Source organism: Salvelinus fontinalis, chromosome 34 (genome assembly GCF_029448725.1).
Source record: "Salvelinus fontinalis isolate EN_2023a chromosome 34, ASM2944872v1, whole genome shotgun sequence".
NCBI lineage: Eukaryota > Metazoa > Chordata > Actinopteri > Salmoniformes > Salmonidae > Salvelinus > Salvelinus fontinalis.
Window position 1 is genome coordinate 13,112,066 of NC_074698.1, and position 22,467 is coordinate 13,134,532.

Consider the following 22,467-nt stretch of genomic DNA (forward strand, 5'->3'; position numbering starts at 1 on the left):
GCACTCCGCATTGCGTCATGCATAAGACCTTAGCTGTGGTATATTGGCCATATACTACACCTCCTCGTGCCTTCTTGCTTAAGTAAGTCACAGCCTATATAGGCAATTTATAGACTATAATTATTTAATACAACGAAATGTTGTTTAAATGCTGAGCACTTAATGTCCCTGACTCCCTACCAGCCTAGTGTGTCACATTCACAAATGCTTCACAATTTATTTCTTTGTAGGTTATAGCCTTGAAATAATTGAAATAATACAGCCTAAATAATCCTTTTTGTTCCTTCTTAGTCTCTGTCTGGCGCCTGACCTGGCGCCTGCCCTATTTAGAGTGTTAATATGCTGTTTAATATGACATGCAGCCTATTTGAAATGATGAGCGCTTCTTACATTCACCTTTTCATGTTTATTAAAATACTTTTCATTCAAATCATATAAAATGTATTGCTCACATACACGTGTTTAGCAGATGTTATTGCGGGTGTAGCGAAATGCTTGTGTATGGTTTGGTTTCAATACTTCAAAACCAAATGGTAGGTCCAGGTAATCACAAAAATAGATGGGTGTTGGTTCAATTGTGATTTTAATGAATGGAGCGAATTTGGAAAGGCATTTTTTTTTTCTGTGAGTGCATAGAGGTTTTTAGTGGAGCGGTTGGAAAGGACATGGAGTGCCGAAGCGGTGATCCATGAGCGATGAGTGGATAGCCGACAGTTCAACTCCGCTCACCTACTCTGTCCTGAAGGAGCCAGGATGATACAGGAGTGAGGAGTGAGGGACAATGTGGAGATTATTCCCTAGCCTGCCCTACACCACTATGATGGATGGAATACTTTATAGGTGTGTCTCTATGCTTCAGAGACACAGTAGATGTACATCCTCTATTCACATTGGTCGATCTCCTGAGTGGAATACCTTTAAATATGAAATATATATATGATAAATATCTAAATGGAGTTAAAGGTTTCGTTGTTATCGGTAACTTTAGGTCGTGTTGTCATCGGTAACAGTTGCCCGGACACCCTGCCCAGGGGCACAATGTCAAAAAACAGTGGCCCACAGTTCAATGGTGTTCCCGTCAGAGACATTCTCTGTGGGCCATCGTCATAGAGTTCAGACATAATGGAGCATGGCTATGCACACAAACAAACACGAACAAACGCACGCACCAACACACACACAAAGAGGAGGGTTTGACTGTGTCCCAACCCGTTCACTGTTAAGTTTCTCTCTGAGTTCTACGGCCAGTTAGAACTAAAGTTCGAATGTCGTGAAAGAGTGGTGGTGTGTGTAAGAGTATTGCGGTGCTAGCCTGTTAGCTAATGGTTTTGTACACAAACACTCAGGTCATGATACATAATGTCCAAAACCATCCAGAGCACGCAGGTCTGTGTGAATGCAGAGCACTGAGTACTAATAACCATGTGGTTTACCTAAAGGGTAGTCAGCTCATAGCTCATGTTTATTTGGTTTAGACACAAATGTTCAGTGACATAATACAAAATGTACAAAACCATCTAGAGGATAGTGATGGGTATAACAGGTGTCCATACAGTAGCTGTCGTGACCGGATACAAATAGAGAGAGACTTCCTATGGGGCTGTTAGCTAAAAGCTAACGTAGCGTGAGCATAAATACCAAGCAGCAGTCAGATACTCACTACATAGTAGCCTTAGCATGTGTGGCGGTGAATACAGTGACTGGGTTACACAGGTAAATGGGATACTTCCTGTAATGCTGTGTGTTAATGCTTAGAGGTGATGCATGGCCAATATGCTCTTACCTCCAGACACAGCGCAGGGAGTTCCGGTAGGGTGAGAGAAACAACCAACAGAGCTGTGTCCTACTGAACAATATGCATGAACAAACACATTCACACACTATAAAGCCAATGTCACACACAGAACCACACGCGTATACAGACACGGCCACATCACTAGACCACAGGTCTTTTCTGTGAAAGTATGGGAAACATGGTGTGGGTGGAAAGAGGATAAACGCTTCAAGAAGAGGTATTACCACAAGAAACGATTGAGTCATTCTCCCCTTTGAAGCTTCATGAACAGAACACGCAAGTCTAGCGAAGGAGATTAACACATTTCATTGAGGTGATAAGACTCCCCGACAGAGAAATATACCACTATTTCACAGTCTGTCGCCTCCATGGTCTCCACAGATAAAACAAGGCCTGGAGGGTCAAGGTCTGGAGTTACTGAGCGGAAAAGCAAGGTAAACCTCCTCCGTGTAAAATGTACAAGGCGGAAACAAGATGACGGCAACGTGAAACGGAATGGGAAGCCTGGTCCTCGTTTATCACACACGCACACACACACACATAAATCGTTTAACACAGAGCACAGAGTGTGAGCGGAGTTGATCACAAGGCTTTCAGCAAAAGGAACCTGTCTGCACAAAGTGAGTGATGTAATGCAGCTTGTTTTTATTACATAACTCCTCAAAAAAAGACTATACAAACCATGTGACATTATATTGGATTAAAGAACACAGTGGCAAATTTGTGGAGGAACTTTAAATTGCTCAACTGGTTCCATATGACGAATAGTGTGAAATACGTAGCAGTAAAAAAAAAGAATTGGAGAGGACCAATGAGATTTGACAAATGTGCTTTTTTCCGGTGGTGACGACAGTGGCCCCAAATGCTCCTCTTTTCCCACTAAAGTGAGGGGAGGCAGCGGAACTTACTAATGGAAAATGGACTCTATCGAATTCTCTGGTGTTATCTGAGCAGATAATTGCAGCGTCTAACTACGTAAGAGAAAAGGGAAGGGAAAAGACATAATAACAAAACAAACAAGACATTCTAAGTAACAAAAATTGAGAGAAAAAAAAGCTAAATGGTCTCCATCTTAATGGCTGATATGAAAACCATCTGAAGACATGAATAAACCCTTCAGTCTGTAGAGGGGCTTAGGGAGGAGTCACAGAGCTTGCTCTGTACAGTGGCTTTTGTTGGTCGGTGACATCAGCCCAACATCTCCCCAACGTCCTGACCCACCGGGACTCTGAGGTGTACTGAGGACATGAAGTCCTGAGATACAGAGCCAACCACTCCCCCCACCTGAATGAATAGAATGAATGAATGGAAAGTCTGTTTTTAGAAGAGAGAGAGAGAGACAGGCAGATGAGTTGAAGATGGAGAGATTTTGGAGGATATTATCTTCTGGGAGACAGACATCATTATGGACGCTCTCTATGATCCAATCTCCAAGGCATGGCAAGAACAATGTCAAACTGAAGGTTAATGAGAGATGATGGGTCTCTTGACTAGGGCCCCAAACCTCCATTCCATATATTGCAATTGGTAAAATTACCCTATTTAATATTTTGCACCAGATTTGGATAGGAATATTTATTTTTCAGAACTATCTCGCTTTATCTCTGTGTCTCCCTCCCCTTCTCTCTTTCTCCTAATGACAAATATTCTCCATAATCCCCACTGACAGCAAGCAAATCATCCTAATCACACAAATTAGCTTTCCAAGAACACCAATGTTTTAGGTGGTGAAAACACAGAAGCACTGATGGGTGTATACAGAACATAAGCATGTTGTTCCCGTCCAGCTAGATGTACTTTGAAGAGGACTGACTTAATTAGCTCTACAATTTGGAGTTAACACACACAAACTCAAATTCAACACACAGAAACACTGCCTCTAACACAGACAAACAGTGAGAGCACCTTGTGTAATGAGATGAAAAGGCTCCACTTTCCATTGTGCCATAGCTTCTTGACTTCTAGCACTCAGAAAGCCCTTTGAAAAATGGCTTGATGTGGATGCTTTAATCTCCTCACGTAAAATAAATAAATAACGATCAAATTGAAAATGTTTCCCATGGAAATACTATGACTTGATGACTGAAGTTTTATGAGCAGACCACTGCAAAAGTTATTGCACTACTGGCCTTTTTAATACAAAGCTTACAGGCTGGCTCCCTGCTGCTAAAACAAGGGTATAATGCTAGTGGTTCTGAGATCAAAACTAGAGTAGAACCATAATCTAACTCAGTCAGGGAAACGTATGTATATGTATGAAACATGTGTGGGATGATATGGGCCACAGGTCTGTGTACACGCGTGTTCCTTAAAACAATCACACAGACTCTAGTTTGCCTGAGACGGAGAGAGAGATAGACAGAGAGAGAGAGAGAGAGCAAGAGAGAGACAGAGAGAGACTGGGAGAGAGACAGAGAGAGACAGAGAGATAGATAGAGAGACAAAGAGAGAGACAAAGAGAGAGAGAGACAGGGATAGCAAGAGAGAGACAGACAGACAGAGAGAACACTAAAACAGCGAGCTTGCCTGAGACGGATAGCATTAATTATGTAAATTACACGGCTACTCTAATTATGCACACATGCATAAATGTGCACACACAGGGATAGAAAGAGAGAGACAGAGACTGCCAGACAAAAAGAGAGAGATAGAGAGAGACAGAAAGAGAAAGCGGGAGAGAGAGATAGATAGAGACAGAGAGAGACAGAAAGAGAGAGACAGAGAGAGAGAGAGGGAGACAGATAGAGATATAGATAGAGAGAGACAGATAGATAGAGACAGAGAGAGACAGAGAGAGAGACAGGGAGAGACAGAGAGAGAGACAGAAAGAGAAAGATACAACTCTATAAACGTACACTCAGAACCAAAAAAAGCACAGTACAACAGCAAGCAGCTGACACTACTTGAGGAGTCCATAAACACAAACAACTTCTGGCAAAATTGGAGAAAAAAATTTAAAAAATCTAAACAAGAGGAATTAGCAATACAAAATGGTGAAATATGGACAACCCATTTTAAAACACTCTACAGCATCATTCAAACTGACACAAATGCAGAACAACGCCAAATTCATGAGAAGTTGAATGGATTAGAAAAAGCTATAAAGGACAATCAAAATCCATTGGACTCCCCAATTACTGACCAGGAGCTCTATAAGAAACTTCAGGCTCTCAAATTTAAAAAAGCATGTGGACCTGATGGCATCCTAAATGAGATGCTCAAACTCACTAGTGCAAAATTTCAATTGGCTATATTAAAACTGTTTAATTTGATCCTGAGTGTAGCATATTTCCTTGACATCTGGAATCAAGGACTCATAACCCCAATCTTTAAAAACGGAGACAAATTTGACCCTAACAATTACAGAGGCATTTGTGTGAACAGTAACCTGGGGAAGGTTTTCTGTAGTATTATAAATGTAAGAGTTTTAAACTTGCTTAATAAGCACAATGTCTTGAGTAAAAGCCAAATTAGATTTTTCCAAAACATTGCACATCTGATCAGATTTACACCCTACACACCCTGATAGATAAACATGTCCACCAGAATAATACCAGAATATACGCTTGCTTTATCGACTTCCAAAAAGCATTTGATTCTATTTGGCATACAGGACTGTTCTACAAAGTTAATGAAAGTGGTGTAGGGGGTAAAACAAATGACATAATTAAATCAATGTATACTGGCAATACGTGCAACATTAAAATTGGCAAGAAAATAACTGAATTCTTTAACCAGGGCCGGGGCCTTCGTCAGGGTTGTAATCTGAGCCCTGCACTCTTCAATATTTACATCAACGAATTGACCACTATCCTAGAAAAATCCTCAGCCCCTGGTGTTAGTCTCCACAATTCAGAGGTTAAATGCCTACTCTTCGCAGATGACCTATGCCTGCTGTCACCCACAGCACATGGCCTACAGCAGAGCCTGGACCTGCTAGAGCAGTACTGCCAGACCTGGGCCCTGGCAGTACACTCCAAAAAGACTAAAATAATAATTTTCCAGAGAAGATCCAGATCTCAGGGAATTAGATCAAAGTTCTCAATTGGTACAAAATATATAGAGTACTGCACACACTACAATTACTTAGGTTTAAAAATAAGCTCAACTGAACACCTTAATGAGGCAGTGAATGAACTGAGAGAGAAAGCACGCAGGGCATTCTACGCCATTAAAAAGCTAATTCAAATTGGAATACCTATTGAAATTTGGCTAAAACTAATTGAATATGTCATTGAACCAATTGCACTTTATGGCAGCGAGTTGTGGGGTCCACTTACAAAACAAGATTTCATCAAATGGGACAAACACCCCATTGAAACCCTGCATGCAAAGTTCTGTAAGATTATCCTGCATGTTCAGAGGAAAACTACAAACACTGCATGCAGGGCAGAATTAGGCCAATGTCCACTAATAATAAAAATTTAAAAAAGAGCAATTAAGTTTTGAAAACATCTAAAATACAGTGACCCCCTCTCATATCACTACCAAGCCCTGCAATGCCAAGAGCTGAGCAAAGAAAAGAGTCCCCTCATCCAGCTGGTCCTGGGGCTGAGTTTACAAACCTGTTCTACTAACACACTGAAGCCTCAGGACCAGAACATCCGATCAATCAGGATAAACCAAATTACAACACAGTCAAAACAAAACTATATTGCTTATTGGGAAACACAAGCACAAACACAAAGCAGGGCTATACTTAAACTTTTTTTTTTTTCAATTTTCTTCTCAATTATTTTACCCCTTTTTTCTCCCCAATTTCATGGTATCCAATTAGTAGTAGTTACTGTCTTGTCTCATCGCTGTAACTCCTGTACGGACTCGGGAGAGGCGAAGGTCGATAGCCATGCGTCCTCCGAAAAACAACCCAACCAAGCCGCACTGCTTCTTGACACAACGCTGCTGCGGCAGAGCCTGGGTTCAAACCCAGAGTCTCTGGTGGCACAGCTAGCACTGCGATGCAGTGCCTTAGACCACTGCGCCACCCGGGAGGCATACTTAAACTTTTTAACATCATCCACAGCACTGGCATCTTACCCAATATTTGGAACCACCCCAGTCCACAAAAGTGGATACAAATTTGACCCCAATAACTACCATGGGATATGTGTCGACAGCAACCATGGGAAAATCCACTGCTTTATCATTAACAGCAGACTCGTACATTTCCTCAATGAAAACGATGTACTGAGAAAATGTAAAATTGGCTTTTTACCAAATTACCGTACGACAGACCACGTATTCTCCCTGCACACCCTAATTGACATACAAACAAACCAAAACAAAGGCAAAGTCTTTTCATGGTTTGTTGATTTCAAAAAAGCTTTTTACTCAATTTGGCATGAGGGTCTGCTGATGATCTGGTGCTTCCGTCCCCAACCAAGGAGAGCCTACAGCAGCACCTAGATCTGCTGCACAGATTCTATCAGACCTGGGCCCTGACAGTAAATCTCAGTAAGACAAAAATAATGGTGTTTCCAAAAAGGTCCAGACCATATTAGAGACACATTTTTCCCTCAGATTACACAGACCAACAAAGAATTTGAAAACAAATCCAATTTTGATAAACTCCCATATCTATTGGGTGAAATACCACAGTGTGCATCACAGCAGCAAAATTTGTGACCTGTTGCTACAAGAAAAATCCAACCAGTAAAGAACAAACACTGTTGTAAATACAACCCCTATATGTTTATTTATTTTCCCTTTTGTACTTTAACTATTTGCACATCGTTACAACACTGTATATATACATAATATTACATTTGAAATCTCTCTATTTATTTGGAACTTGTGTAAAGTTTACTGTTCATTTTTTATTGTTTATTTCACTTTTGTTTATTATCCATTTCACTTACTTTGGCAATGTAAACATATGTTTCCCATGCCAATAAAGCCTGTTAAATGGAATTTAATTGAGAGACAGAGAGAGACAGAAACAGACAGAGAGACATAGAAAGAGAGACAGAGAGACAGACAGAGCGATAGAGACAGAGAGAGAGAGACAGAAAGAGGTCCTTCTACGGTTGTTTCTCACGCTCGTAGTCTTTTTCTCTTTGAGAGAGTCTTTGTATGGTCTGCCTAGGGAGATGACCACTAAAACAGCCAGTTTTTCTGAGACGGATAGCATTAATTATGTCAATTACACGGATACTCTAATTACGCACACATGACAGAGAGACAGAGTTCAAAAAATGTTATATTCCTATCCAAATCTGGGGCACAATATTCAATAGTGTAATGTTACCAATTGCACTATATGGAAGCAAGGTTTGGGGTCCACCAATTAACAATTATAAGCACTGGGAGAAAAACCCAATAGAAAATCTAGAATTATCCTAAATATCCAAAAGAAAGTACCAAATAATGCATGCAGGGTGGAACTCGGACGATTCCCTTTAACTGTAAATATAAAGAAAAGGACACTAAAATGTTGGCACCATTTGAAATTAACCCCCAAAACATCCTTACAATTCAAAGCACTGGAAAACCAAGACCTGAACCCTGAAAAGAGTTCCCTGTGTCAGTTGTTAAAACACTACACAACCCTATTATCCAATCACACCGTCACGTTCGTCGTAGTGAGGAGACCAAGGCGCAGCGTGGTATGCGTACATTCTCTTAATTAAACGAATGAACACTGAACAAACTAACGTGAAGCTATATAACACGAGTGCTGATAGGCAACTTCACATAGACAAGAACCCACGAATATCCAAGGGAAAATGGCAATCTAAATATGATCCCCAATCAGAGACAACGATAAACAGCTGCCTCTGATTGGGAACCAATTCAGGCCACCATAGACCTACATAACCTAGACTTACAAAAAACCCATAGATATACAAAAACCCTAAACAAGACAAAACACACATACCCACCCTCGTCACAACCTGACCTGACCAAAATAATACAGAAAACATAGATAACTAAGGTCAGGGCGTGACACACACAGGGAAATCAATCACACTGTTACAGAAATGAAAACCTCTTACTTGACAAATTGGGAAAATGAAACAAAAACACAGAATAAACTAAATTGCTATTTGGCCCTCAAATGAGAATACAAATTGGCAGAATATCTCTACTCTGTCAGAGATACAAAACAGAGACAGATCCTGACCAAATACAGGCTCGGCGAACACCAATTGGCTTTAGAAAAAGAGAGACATCAAAAGACATGGCTACCCAAAGAGGAGTGTCTATGTGGTCACTGCAAGACAGGGGAGGTAGAGACAGAGATCTACTTTTTCCTCTACTGTGAGAAATACTCCCAAATAAGATTATCTTTAAAAAAAAAACTTAATCAATTCCCAACCTCTGTGCATTTACTAATAACATAAAGCTGGGAATTATTCTGGTTGAGGGAGAAACCGCAAATATTACTGCCAGATATGTATATGACTGCCATAGTCTGAGGGACATCCCATGACCATTAATTCCCTGTAGTATTTACATTGTATATAACTTACTAGTAATACATAGTGTAACAATCATCATGTACATTCTGTTGTTTATTTATTAGCCATTCTTTCTTTTTCTTTTTTATAATCTTATTTGTATTTAATTAAATGTACTGACCGAAGATTACACAATACAACAGCAGAAGTGTTGTACCTGTACACATGATTATATGTATTATTATTATTACTACTTAAATTAACTGTATTTTATTATCCTCATTGCATTGCACTGTATTTACTGAAATGCTGTACCACTATACTGCTTTGGCAATACCTACCAATTGTATTTCATGCCAATAAAGCAATCTGAATTTGAGAGAGAGACGAAGAGAGACAGAGACAGAGAGAGAGAAAGCGAGAGAGAGTGAGAGACAGCTAAACTGAGAGAGACAGTGAGACAGAGCGACAGAGAGAGACAGAGAGAGAAAGCGAGAGAGCGTGAGAGACAGCTAAACTGAGAGAGACAGTGAGACAGAGAGAGACAGAGTGACAGAGAGAGAGACAGAGAGAGAAAGCGAGAGAGCGTGAGAGACAGCTAAATTGAAAGAAAGAGACAGCATGACAGAGAGAGACAGCGAGACAGACAGAGAGATACAGCGAGACAGACAGAAAGACAGCGAGACAGACAGAGAGAGACAGCGAGACAGACAGAGAGACAGAGTGAGAAACAGCAAGACAGAGAGAGAGACAGCGAGAGACAGCGAAACAGAGAGAGAGAGAGTGAGACAGAGAGAAACAGCAAGACAGAGAGAGAGAGACAGCGAGACAGACAGAGAGACAGCGAGACAGACAGAGAGAGCTCCTTCTATGTTTGTTTCTCACACTCTTATTCTTTTTCTCTTTGAGAGGGGTCTTTGTATTTTGTATTTTGTATTTGTATTTATTAGGGATCCCCATTAGCTGTTGCCAAGGAAGCAGCTCCTCTTCCTGTGTCCAAACACATTAAGGCACTTACATTACATACAAATAAATAAATAAAACAGTACAACATTTTTACCCCACTACATATCTACAATACAAACGTAAAATACCACCATACAATATTACAATGTAAGTGTGTGTAGAGTACGTGTGTTAGTATGGTCTGCCTCGGGAGATGACCACTAAAACAGGGATATCTATGTCAATTATAACACCCTAATTAAGTTCTCTATTCTTTATGTCTCTCTTCATCTCACCAATCTCCCTCCTCCCTCTCTTTGTCACTGGAAACAAGCTCTGAAACACACATTGACTCTCTACCGGTACCCTCTGTATATAGCCTCGCTATTGTTATTTTACTGCTGCTCTTTAATTATTTTCTATTTTTATTTATCTATTTTTTTACTTTATACTTATTATTTTCTTAAAACTGCATTGTTGGTTAAGGGCTTGTAAGTAAGCATTTCACTGTAAGGTCTACACCTGTTGTATTCGGCGCATTTGACAAATAACATTTGATTCGATTTGATTTGAAACACAATCAGGAAGAACAGAACATTTCTGGATCAGCGACAGACCCTTTAACACCCCCCCCCCTACCCCCCCTACCCCCCCACCACCACCACCACAAACACACACACAGAAAGGAAGTGCGTCAGAACTCCTTATTGCCTGGTGTGTGTTCGGTGTGTGTGGGCAGAAACATGTGGAGGAGGAGGGACGGAGGTGGTGTGGTGGCGTCCATGGCTCTGCTAGCTAATTATAACCCAGCAGTGGAGTAGAGAGGTAGAGGAGGGGCTGTGGAGTTACAAAATCTACACAACACCGGCTGGTTGGGAGGCAGAAAATAGTAGAGACTAGAGAGGGCCAGCCCAGGGGTGTTGGAGAGAGGACCAGCCCAGGGGTGTTGGAGAGAGGACCAGCCCAGGGGTGTTTGAGAGAGGACCAGCCCAGGGGTGTTGGAGAGAGGACCAGCCCAGGGGTGTTGGAGAGAGGACCAGCCCAGAGGTGTTGGAGAGAGAACCAGCCCAGAGGTGTTGGAGAGAGGACCAGCCCAGGGGTGTTGGAGAGAGGACCAGCCCAGGGGTGTTGGAGAGAGGACCAGCCCAGAGGTGTTGGAGAGAGAACCAGCCCAGAGGTGTTGGAGAGAGGACCAGCCCAGAGGTGTTGGAGAGAGGACCAGCCCAGAGGTGTTGGAGAGAGGACCAGCCCAGAGGTGTTGGAGAGAGGACCAGCCCAGGGGTGTTGGAGAGAGGGCCAGCCCAGAGGTGTTGGAGAGAGGGCCAGCCCAGAGGTGTTGGAGAGAGGGCCAGCCCAGAGGTGTTGGAGAGAGGGCCAGCCCAGAGGTGTTGGAGAGAGGACCAGCCCATAGGTGTTGGAGAGAGGACCAGCCCATAGGTGTTGGAGAGAGGACCAGCCCAGAGGTGTTGGAAAGAGGACCAGCCCAGAGGTGTTGGAGAGAGGGCCAGCCCAGAGGTGTTGGAGAGAGGGCCAGCCCAGGGGTGTTGGAGAGAGGACCAGCCCAGGGGTGTTGGAGAGAGGACCAGCCCAGAGGTGTTGGAGAGAGGACCAGCCCAGAGGTGTTGGAGAGAGGACCAGCCCAGAGGTGTTGGAGAGAGGACCAGCCCAGAGGTGTTGGAGAGAGGACCAGCCCAGAGGTGTTGGAGAGAGTGCCAGCCCAGAGGTGTTGGAGAGAGGGCCAGCCCAGAGGTGTTGGAGAGAGGACCAGCCCAGAGGTGTTGGAGAGAAGGCCAGCCCAGGGGTGGTGGAGAGAGGGCATGGCCAGGGGTGGTGGAGAGAGGGCCAGCCCATAGGTTTTGGAGAGAGGACCAGCCCAGAGGTGTTGGAGAGAGGACCAGCCCAGAGGTGTTGGAGAGAGGACCAGCCCAGAGGTGTTGGAGAGAGGACCAGCCCAGAGGTGTTGGAGAGAGGACCAGCCCAGAGGTGTTGGAGAGAGGGCCAGCCCAGGGGTGGTGGAGAGAGGGCATGGCCAGGGGTGGTGGAGAGAGGGCCAGCCCAGGGGTGGTGGAGAGAGTGCCAGCCCAGAGGTGTTGGAGAGAGGACCAGCCCAGAGGTGTTGGAGAGAGGACCAGCCCAGAGGTGTTGGAGAGAGGACCAGCCCAGAGGTGTTGGAGAGAGGACCAGCCCAGAGGTTTTGGAGAGAGGACCAGCCCAGAGGTGTTGGAGAGAGGGCCAGCCCAGGGGTGTTGGAGAGAGGACCAGCCCAGAGGTGTTGGAGAGAGGACCAGCCCAGAGGTGTTGGAGAGAGGACCAGCCCAGAGGTGTTGGAGAGAGGACCAGCCCATAGGTGTTGGAGAGAGGACCAGCCCAGAGGTGTTGGAGAGAGGGCCAGCCCAGGGGTGGTGGAGAGAGGGCATGGCCAGGGGTAGTGGAGAGAGGGCCAGCCCAGGGGTGGTGGAGAGAGTGCCAGCCCAGAGGTGTTGGAGAGAGGACCAGCCCAGAGGTGTTGGAGAGAGGGCCAGCCCAGAGGTGTTGGAGCGAGCGCCAGCCCAGAGGTGTTGGAGAGAGGACCAGCCCAGAGGTGTTGGAGAGAGGACCAGCCCAGAGGTGTTGGAGAGAGGACCAGCCCAGAGGTTTTGGAGAGAGGACCAGCCCAGGGGTGTTGGAGAGAGGACCAGCCCAGAGGTGTTGGAGAGAGGACCAGCCCAGAGGTGTTGGAGAGAGGACCAGCCCAGAGGTGTTGGAGAGAGGGCCAGCCCAGGGGTGTTGGAGAGAGTGCCAGCCCAGAGGTGTTGGAGAGAGGACCAGCCCAGAGGTGTTGGAGAGAGGGCCAGCCCAGGGGTGTTGGAGAGAGGGCCAGCCCAGGGGTGGTGGAGAGAGGGCATGGCCAGGGGTGGTGGAGAGAGTGCCAGCCCAGAGGTGTTGGAGAGAGGACCAGCCCAGAGGTATTGGAGAGAGGGCCAGCCCAGGGGTGTTGGAGAGAGGGCCAGCCCAGGGGTGGTGGAGAGAGGGCATGGCCAGGGGTGGTGGAGAGAGGGCCAGCCCAGGGGTGGTGGAGAGAAGGCATGGCCAGGGGTGGTGGATAGATGGCATGGCCAAGGGTGTCTGTTCCCTCACACCCTCACTCTCTCACTAAAAAGGGAAACAGGCAATGTACCCCTGTTTTAGTACAGGAAGGTTTTGATTGGGTGGGCAGTACGTAGGGAATTGGCAATGTACTGATTAGTCTGACTCTCCCATTGCCTTTAATTGGCCCTCAAGATGTCATTGTATGGAGTCAGATCATGTTCAATAAGGGGAAAGGAGGATACCTAATCAGTTGTACAACTGAAAACATTCAACTGAAATGTGTCTTCTGCATTTAACCCAACCCATCTGAATCAAGGCATTGTAAGACCTTGTTCACCCCATAGTTGGACCCCAAGTTGAAAACAATATGACTGCCACTCAGTGAAGACTGTGAGCTTAGGTATGGGGCTTCAGGCAATGACCTTCAATCACACCTCCCAATACTGTGATGTAAACGTCACCATACCACACAGAACTACTGAAATCACACAAGCCTCTTAGCTTTATCCTCTTAGCAATTGTTCCAGAAAGGTGAATGAATGGCTCAATGGTGCTTGAGATCTACTCATTTGATTCAACAAGATTCATCACAGAGGTGACTCTCGCCATTCAGTCATTTGTTACTCACTGGACAATTGATAGAGGAGGGAACGACAAAGGTTCCTGGAATTCATAGAATCCTAGAATGCAATTTTCTAATTACCATGTGAAATCACAAATGTGTTGAGGTTGTTGGTAGGATAAATGGAAATGTATAACATTCTGTATTCTGCACATTGAATGAACATACACTATATTTACAAAAGTATGTGGACACACCCCTACAAATTATTGAATTTGGCTATTTCAGCCACACCCATTGCTGATAGGTATATAAAATCGAGCACATAGACATGCAATCTCCATAGACAAACATTGGCAGTTGAATGGCCTCCCTGAAGAGCTCAGTGACTTTCAACGTGGCACCGTCATAGGATACCACCTTTCCAACAAGTCAGTTTGTCAAATTTATACCCTGCTAGAGCTGCCCCGGTCAACTGTAACTGTTGTTATTGTGAAGTGGAAACATCTAGGAGCAACAACGGCTCAGCCGGGAAATGGTAGGCCACACAAGCTCACAGAACGGGACCGCCGAGTGCTGAAGCGGGTAAAAATCGCCTGTCCTCAGTTTCAACACTCACTACTGAGTTCCAAACTGCCTCTGGAAGCAACGTCAGTACAATAACTGTTCGTTCGGGAGCTTCATGAAATGGGTTTCCATGGACAAGCAGCCGCGCACACAAGCCCAAGATCACCATGTGCAATACCAAGCGTCAGCTGGAGTGGTGTAAAACTTGCCGTCACTGGACTCTGGAGCGGTGGAAACACGTTCTCTGTGATGAAACGCTTCACCATCTGGCAGTCCGATAGACAATTCTTGGTTTGGCTGAAGCCAGGAGAACGCTACCTGCCCAAATGCATAGTGCCAACTGTAAAGTTTGTTGGAGGAGGAATAATGGTCTGGGGTTGTTTTTCATGGTTCGGGCTAGACCCCTTAGTTCCAGTGAAGGGATATCTTAACGCTACAGCATACAATGACAGTCTAGAGGATTCTGTGCTTCCAACTTTGTGGCAACAGTTTGGACAATGCCCTCTTGCGCAAAGCGAGATCCATACAGAAATGGTTTGTCAAGATCGGTGTGGAAGAACTTGACTGGCCTGCACAGTGCCCTGACCTCAACCCCATCAAACACCTTTGGGATGAATCGGAACGCCAACAGCAAGCCAGGTCTAATCGCCCAACATCAGTGCCCGACCTCACTAGTGCTCTTGTGGTTGAATGGAAGCAAGACACCCCCCTGCTTCAATGTTCCAACATTTAGTGGAAAACCTTCCCAGAAGAGAGGAGGCTGTTATAGCAGCAACATGGGGACCAATTCATATTAATGCCCATGTTTTTGGAATGAGATGTTCGACGAGCAGGTGTCCACATACTTTTAGTCATGTAGTGTATCTATTATTGAGTAGATAGTACACAGTCAATACATGCCTCTTTTTCAAGATAACAAAGGGGAAAATCTGGAAATAAAACTTCAGTGAGTGACTTAAGTTTGTGTACATTAACCTTTACAATTGGGATTCCCTCCAGAAAGGATTACTGTAACCTGTATGCCACTCCTTGAGTATACCTCTTTAAACACCTCCCTTAGTACTGTTGTCCTAGGGAAGGTCCTGTGTATCCAATTGGTACTGTACTGTATATAGCTGGCACCAGCTATCCTATCCTAGGAAGTCCCTAGGTGGCTTTACAGGTACAAGTCCTTAGCCAATTAGAGTACATTCTTATGAGGACCACCTTACAATCATAGATTTTATGACGACATTTAACAGGCCAGTAACCTCCATAGATACACAGCAGTAAACTGGTAATACATACTTTTTAAGAGGCGCAGTGGACATCCGCTAACGCCTTGGTCACAAGGCTGTGTCTGTCTCCTCACACACTCAGTCAGACCACAGCACAGAGAGAAGAGTTTGAAGAGTTGGAGGAGTGATGCTGGGCCAGTTCTGCTCACCGTATCAATGTCCTTTGTCAGCGGCGGCAACCCCTCGTCAGCTGACGCACTGGGTAATGTTCTGCTTCTGTAAGAACTCACTTCAACCCAGTAAACTTCCAGAGAAGACAGTGTTACTGTCCAAGTTAACTTAGCTGTAGGTGTATTGGCTAAAGGATTTCCTCTGTTGTTTTTGAAAGTTACTTGGGGGTATTGTCTTGGCTTTTGTGCGCCCACACATGCTCATACTGATACACGTTCACACACAGACACAAGTACACACACACACAGACACACACACATTTCAACAATTGTGTCTGAGAATGCACAAACACACACAATACACACTCGCACACATGCAAAACACACACACACACACACACACAGAGGGAGGACAAAGCTTTTACACCTACTTGAAAAGGAATTGTAGCTCACCTGAAGGAAAAACAAATAGCTCTTTCTGTGCAGATACCGTATAATATCTCATCTCACACATCAAACAGCACAGGGGAAACTTGAGTCATATATAATATCCGCTAATTTGTCCTGTTGGTGAAGGCTTCTAAACATGACAGTGATATTATTCCAGCAATAGACCACTTTGTTCCTCTTTCACCATCAGGTAAACAAAGATATACAGCTCTCCTATCATAGCATAAATATATAGCTCTGAGAAAGGGAACAAGATAATTTGATGACACAGACATTGTCATAAAATGATGTCAGACAGTGGCCAAGTGTAGGAGGAGAATGGTGGCCATTTGCTGTAGTCTCAGTAATAATCTGCTATTCAATTCCTTTATAGGTCAAGCCCCATGGCTGAATTAGAACTGTGGTATGTACGAAGCATGGAGATCCTTATCTGCTGAGGTCAACACAAATAAGAAACAACAGTGCAAGTAAGCATGTAAGTCTGAATACAGAGTCTGTCTGGAGAACGTCTGAATATAGAGGCTGGCTGGAGAACATCTGTATACAGAGGCTGGCTGGAGAACGTCTGAATACAGAGGCTGGCTGGAGAACGTCTGAATACAGAGGCTGGCTGGAGAACGTATGGAATACAGAGGCTGGCTGGAGAACGTCTGAATACTGAGGATGGCTGGAGAACGTCTGAATACAGAGGCTGGCTGGAGAACGTCTGAATACAGAGGCTGGCTGGAGAACATCTGAATACAGAGGCTGGCTGGAGAACGTCTGAATACAGAGGCTGGCTGGAGAACGTCTGAATACAGAGGCTGGCTGGAGAACGTCTGAATACTGAGGATGGCTGGAGAATGTCTGAATACAAAGGCTGGCTGGAGAACATCTGAATACAGAGGCTGGCTGGAGAACGTCTGAATACAGAGGCTGGCTGGAGAACGTCTGAATACAGAGGCTGGCTGGAGAACGTCTGAATACTGAGGATGGCTGGAGAACGTCTGAATACAGAGGCTGGCTGGAGAACGTCTGAATACAGAGGCTGGCTGGAGAACGTCTGAATACAGAGGCTGGCTGGAGAACGTCTGAATACAGAGGCTGGCTGGAGAACGTCTGAATACTGAGGATGGCTGGAGAATGTCTGAATACAAAGGCTGGCTGGAGAACGTCTGAATACAGAGGCTGGCTGGAGAACGTCTGAATACTGAGGATTGCTAGAGAACGTCTGAATACAGAGGCTGGCTGGAGAACGTCTGAATACAGAGGCTGGCTGGAGAACGTCTGAATACAGAGGCTGGCGAACTGCTTTTGTGGTTCTGGCAGAAAACCCATAACGGAGTGAGAGCCTTGCTTCCTCGAAGCTGTAACACTCCTTTGGACTCTAGCACTAAATACTGCTCATGTTGTACCAGGGCTGTAGCGTGCTCAGACACACACACACACACACACACACAGCTAGCACGTGGGTTCTTACTGCGTCAATCACGTTGGAAGAGCTGCATGTAAATTAATCCACAACGTGCATTATGGTCCTTGGGGATTTCAGTTTGTTTGGCCAAATGACCGCAAAGAAATCCAGAATTGTGGAGTGGAGAAAATCCAGTATTGTGGAGACGTTCCCATTCCTGCATGTGGACCTCGTTCTCCGCAAAGTAAAAGACTTAAAGCATAATTCCAATTCCAGTAATTAGCAATCAAGTCCGAGCCCTTCAGCTCTTCCAAATCTGGTCGTTAAGGTGCAACAGCTGATTATAGCAGTGAAAGAGAGACGTCCACTTGGTAAATACCATTATAGCTCCACAGAGACCCTGTAATTGACTCTGCTGAGGAGAAATGTCACAGCAACATTGCATAGAGATGAGAGATGGTACATTACCATTAGTGGTCTGATAAACACTCAGTAACAGAGATAACAGGGTTGGGTACAAGGGGAGGGTTTCTATTTTTGGCGACCGGATGGGATGGATGTGAGAACGTAGGTGGCATTCACAATGGAGAGAGACCCACAAAATGCTCAATTGAGCGTGTTTTTGGGTATCTATTTGTGTCACATTCGTGATGCATAGCAAGCAACTTCAAAAGAAAGACTGAGAGGGGGGTGGATAGAGAAAGAGAGAACAGCAGTTAGTTGAAAGGAACAAGAGATGATGATCCTTGCACATGTTGCACGCCTTTTGAATGCCTCTTTCCTGCTTACCTCTTCCCAGAGGCCAGCAGAACTACACTGAACAAGTGGTGATGTCAAACTGCAAACTGCAACCAGAACGATGGCCAAGTTTCTCTTCAGATCTGACCGACATCTAGCGAAACAACAGACAAACTGAACAACATGGACTGGATACACAGAATCCACCAGAGACAGCGAAATCCACTCACGCTGGTGACTTTACGGTAGATCTGGGCAGCGTTCTGGCACTCAGAGTAGGGGTACTCAGACGTGGTCATCTCAAGCATGCACATCCCAAAGGCATAGACGTCCACCGCCTCATCATACTTCTCCTCGTACATCTCTGGAGCCATGAACTCAGGAGTCCCTACCGAGAGAGAGAGAGGGGGGGGGGGGGGGGGGGTATGATGGTAGTGGTTATGAGAATGGCGCAAAGTGTGGTCCTACTTCACTGACAACTGCAATTACACTTCACAATACAGTGGCCTTATTTATTCTCACTCTGATCACTTTGGAACAAGTAGCCAACTGTCTGCAATTACACTTCACAATACAGTGGCCTTATTTATTCTCACTCTGATCACTTTGGAACAAGTAGCCAACTGTGTGCCTTGTAATACAGTGCAGAACATGTGTATTGGCAACAAACTGTTCTGCTATTCATTTACAGTACAAGTGTATTCAAATGGAAAGAAATAATCAAAGGCGGTACAGAAGGAGGAGGTAATCAAAAGATAAGTTATTTATTGATACAACACCAAATCTTATACGAGTGTGATAATGTAAAACAAATGTTAAACGTCTGTAGGTTTGAAGGTTTCCAAATGGGACTTAGATGACCCACACTATTAAAAAGTCACTGAGACCAAACACTGTGATAGCAGTGAGATAGATTAGAACATGTCGAGCAGCCGTGCTGACGTCACTGCAAAGACTAGCCGTCATGCACCATGACAGTATAAATATAAACACCTAGCCAAATAAATAAACACAGTGGCCAGCCTAAAACATGGCATTGAAGGCTTTATTTACAGTTGCTCCAGTTTAAGGTCACACCACACTGAAGGGACAGCAGTACACAGGTAGCAGTGGGACTGGGACTCATTTTACACTGAGTGTTTGCCACTGGAAGGTATGATTTATTGAAATATTGAATAACAGTTTCACACAATACTGTATCTATGTAATACAAATTTTAAAAGACATTAAAGCAAATAGCAAATAGTAAATGTTGTAGGTGGCAAAAAGTTTTAACATCCTCTATGAGGTTTCAGCTATTACGTAGGTCTCACTTTAAAACCGTAGTAGTGGGAACAGAACGCTTTAACCCTACATTGAGAAATATTCAATAGTCACAGGGTCTAGAATAGAGCCCTGATGCACTCCATTATACTGAGTGTCAGTGTCAACTGAAGTGCTGTGGCTGTGGGTAGTTGGGAGACTCACCAATGACACTCTTGGCGAACGAGGCACTCTTTAGTGTGGCCAGGCCCAGATCGCCGATCTTGACGGAGCCTGTGGGGCCGGTGATGAAGATGTTGTCACACTTGAGGTCCCTGTGGATGATGGGCGGGGTGCGGGTGTGGAGGAAGTGGAGGCCCTTCAGGATCTGGTGGCTCCAGCGCTGCAGCAGCTTCAGCTTCATCTCCTTGAATCTCTTCAGGTACCTGTAGGGTGAGGCTGATATGAGTACTGTACGTGCGGACTATGCAGGACTCAAACCCAAAACCCTGGTGTCCAACCAACTGAGCGATTGGAACCATGGGGTACAACAGTGTAAGCAACAAGTGTTACTAAGTTACAGAGCACCATGGACCAGGGGTGCTCACACTGAATCTGAAAGCCTGAGGATGAGGAACTGGAACCAATTTTCTCCTGTCATGGTCAAATTGAGAGTGACACTCCATTTCGACACATGTTAGCCACATGGCTAACACACCAATTCAGTAGATTCACTAACATGAACAGAAAAACACGGATGGAAAGCATATCTGCTTGAAGTCTTTTGCACACCCTTTTACAAGGAGATGACGTAGGAAAATGGCACATACTTTTCCCCATCTGCTATTTACTCAGGCAGTGGATGGACTTAAAGGGATAGTTTAGGATTTTGACAATGAAGACCTTTATCTATTTTCCGAGAGGCAGATGAACTAATGGAAAGTATTTTTATGTATCTGAGTCCAGTATGAAGAAAGTGAAAGCTAGTTTCTTGAGCCAATGTTAACTAGTATAACACCAAGACTGTAAGTCTTCGGGTACAGCTAGCATACTTTCTGTCTTTGTGCTAAGCTAGTTAGCATTGGCTTGTGAACCAACTCTAACTTCCTTCATACTGGATGCAGATACATACAAATTGTATCCCTTTAACTCACGTCTTGAGGGTGCCTGATGTCATGAGCTCGGTGACCAGAAGGATGCACTTGTGGCCCTTGCAGTTGTCCTTCCAGGAGTCGTAGAAGCGGACGATATTGGGGTGCTGCAGCCCCTTCAGCATCTCCACCTCCTCACTGAAACGCTGACGCTCCACCTTCGTCAGCCTCCGCGTCTGGAGAAGGAAGAGGAGAATACATTATTATAGTGGTGAGACTATACACATAGTAGGTTATAGATGTACAATCGAGTAGACACAAATATAAACTCAGCAAAAAAAATAAATGTCCCTTTTTCAGGACCCTGTCTTTCAGAGATAATTCGTAAAAATCCAAATAACTAAACAGATCTTCATTGTAAAGGGTTTAAACACTGATTCCCATGCTTGTCCAATGAACCATAAACAATGAATGAACATACACCTGTGGAACGGTTGTTAAGACACTAACAGCTTACAAACGGTAGTGAATTAAGGTCACAGTTATGAAAACTTAGGACACTAAAGAGGCCTTTCTACTAACTCTGAAAAACATAAAAAGAAATATTCCCAGGGTCCCTGCTCATCTGCGTGAACGTGCCTTAGGCATGCTGCAAGGAGGCATGAGGGCTGCAGATGTGGCCAGGGCAATAAATTGAAATGTCCGTACTGTGAGACGCCTAAGACAACACTACAGGGAGACAGGACGAACAGCTGATTGTCCTCGCAGTGGCAGACCACATGTAACAACACCTGCACAGGATCGGTACATCTGAACATTACACCTGCGGGACAGGTACAGGATGGCAACAACAACTGCCCGAGTTACACCAGGAACGCACAATCCCTCCATCAGTGCTCAGACTGTCCACAATAGGCTGAGAGAGGCTGGATTGAGGGCTTGTAGGCCTGTTGTAATGTAGGTCCTCACCAGACATCACCGGCAAGAACGTCCCCTATGGGAACAAACCCACCGTCGCTGGACCAGACAGGACTGGCAAAAAGTGCTCTACACTGACGAGTCACGGTTTTGTCTCACCAAGGGTGATGGTCGGATTCATGTTTATCGTTGAAGGAATGAGCGTTACACCGAGGCCTGTACTCTGGAGCGGGATCGATTTGGAGGTGGAGGGTCCGTCATAGTCTGGTGAGGTGTGTCACAGCATCTTCGGACTAAGCTTGTTGTCATTGCAGGCAATCTCAACGCTGTGCGTTACAGGGAAGACACCCTCCTCCCTCATGTGGTACCCTTCCTGCACGCTCATCCTGACGTGACCCTCCAGCATGACAATGCCACCAGCCATACTGCTCGTTCTGTGAGTGATTTCCTGCAAGACAGGAATGTCAGTGTTCTGCCATGGTCAGTCAAGAGCCCGGATCTCAATCCCATTGAGCACGTCTGGGACCTGTTGGATCGGAGGGAGAGGACTAGGGCCCTTCCCCCCAGAAATGTCCAGGAACTAGCAGGTGCCTTAGTGGAAGAGTGGGGTAACATCTCATAGCAAGAACTGGCAAATCTGAGCAGTCCATGAGGAGGAGATGCACTGCAGTTCTTAATGCAGCTGGTGGCCACACCAGATACTGACTGTTACTTTGTGTTTTTGACCGCCCCTTTGTTTAGGGACACATTATTCAATTTCTGTTAGTCACATGTCTGTGGAACTTCTTCAGTTTATGTCTCAGCTGTTGAATCTTGTTACGTTCATACAAATATTTACAGATGTTAAGTTTGCTGAAAATAAACGTAGTTGATAGTGAGAGGACGTTTCTTTTTTTGCTGAGTTTAGCAT

At 44.9% G+C, this 22,467-nt stretch overlaps 1 protein-coding gene across 1 annotated transcript in view; it reads right to left on the reverse strand.

The window, feature by feature from the left end:
• LOC129833143 (serine/threonine-protein kinase WNK4-like) overlaps window positions 1–22,467 on the reverse strand; it is a 73,648-nt gene that overhangs the window by 24,948 nt on the left and 26,233 nt on the right. Inside the window, exons 2-4 of the mRNA XM_055897471.1 lie at window positions 20,703–20,875; window positions 19,774–19,994; window positions 18,537–18,694 (exon numbers count right to left, since the gene is read on the reverse strand). Coding sequence (XP_055753446.1) covers window positions 18,537–18,694; window positions 19,774–19,994; window positions 20,703–20,875 — 552 coding nt within the window. The remainder of the gene's footprint in view (window positions 1–18,536; window positions 18,695–19,773; window positions 19,995–20,702; window positions 20,876–22,467) is intronic.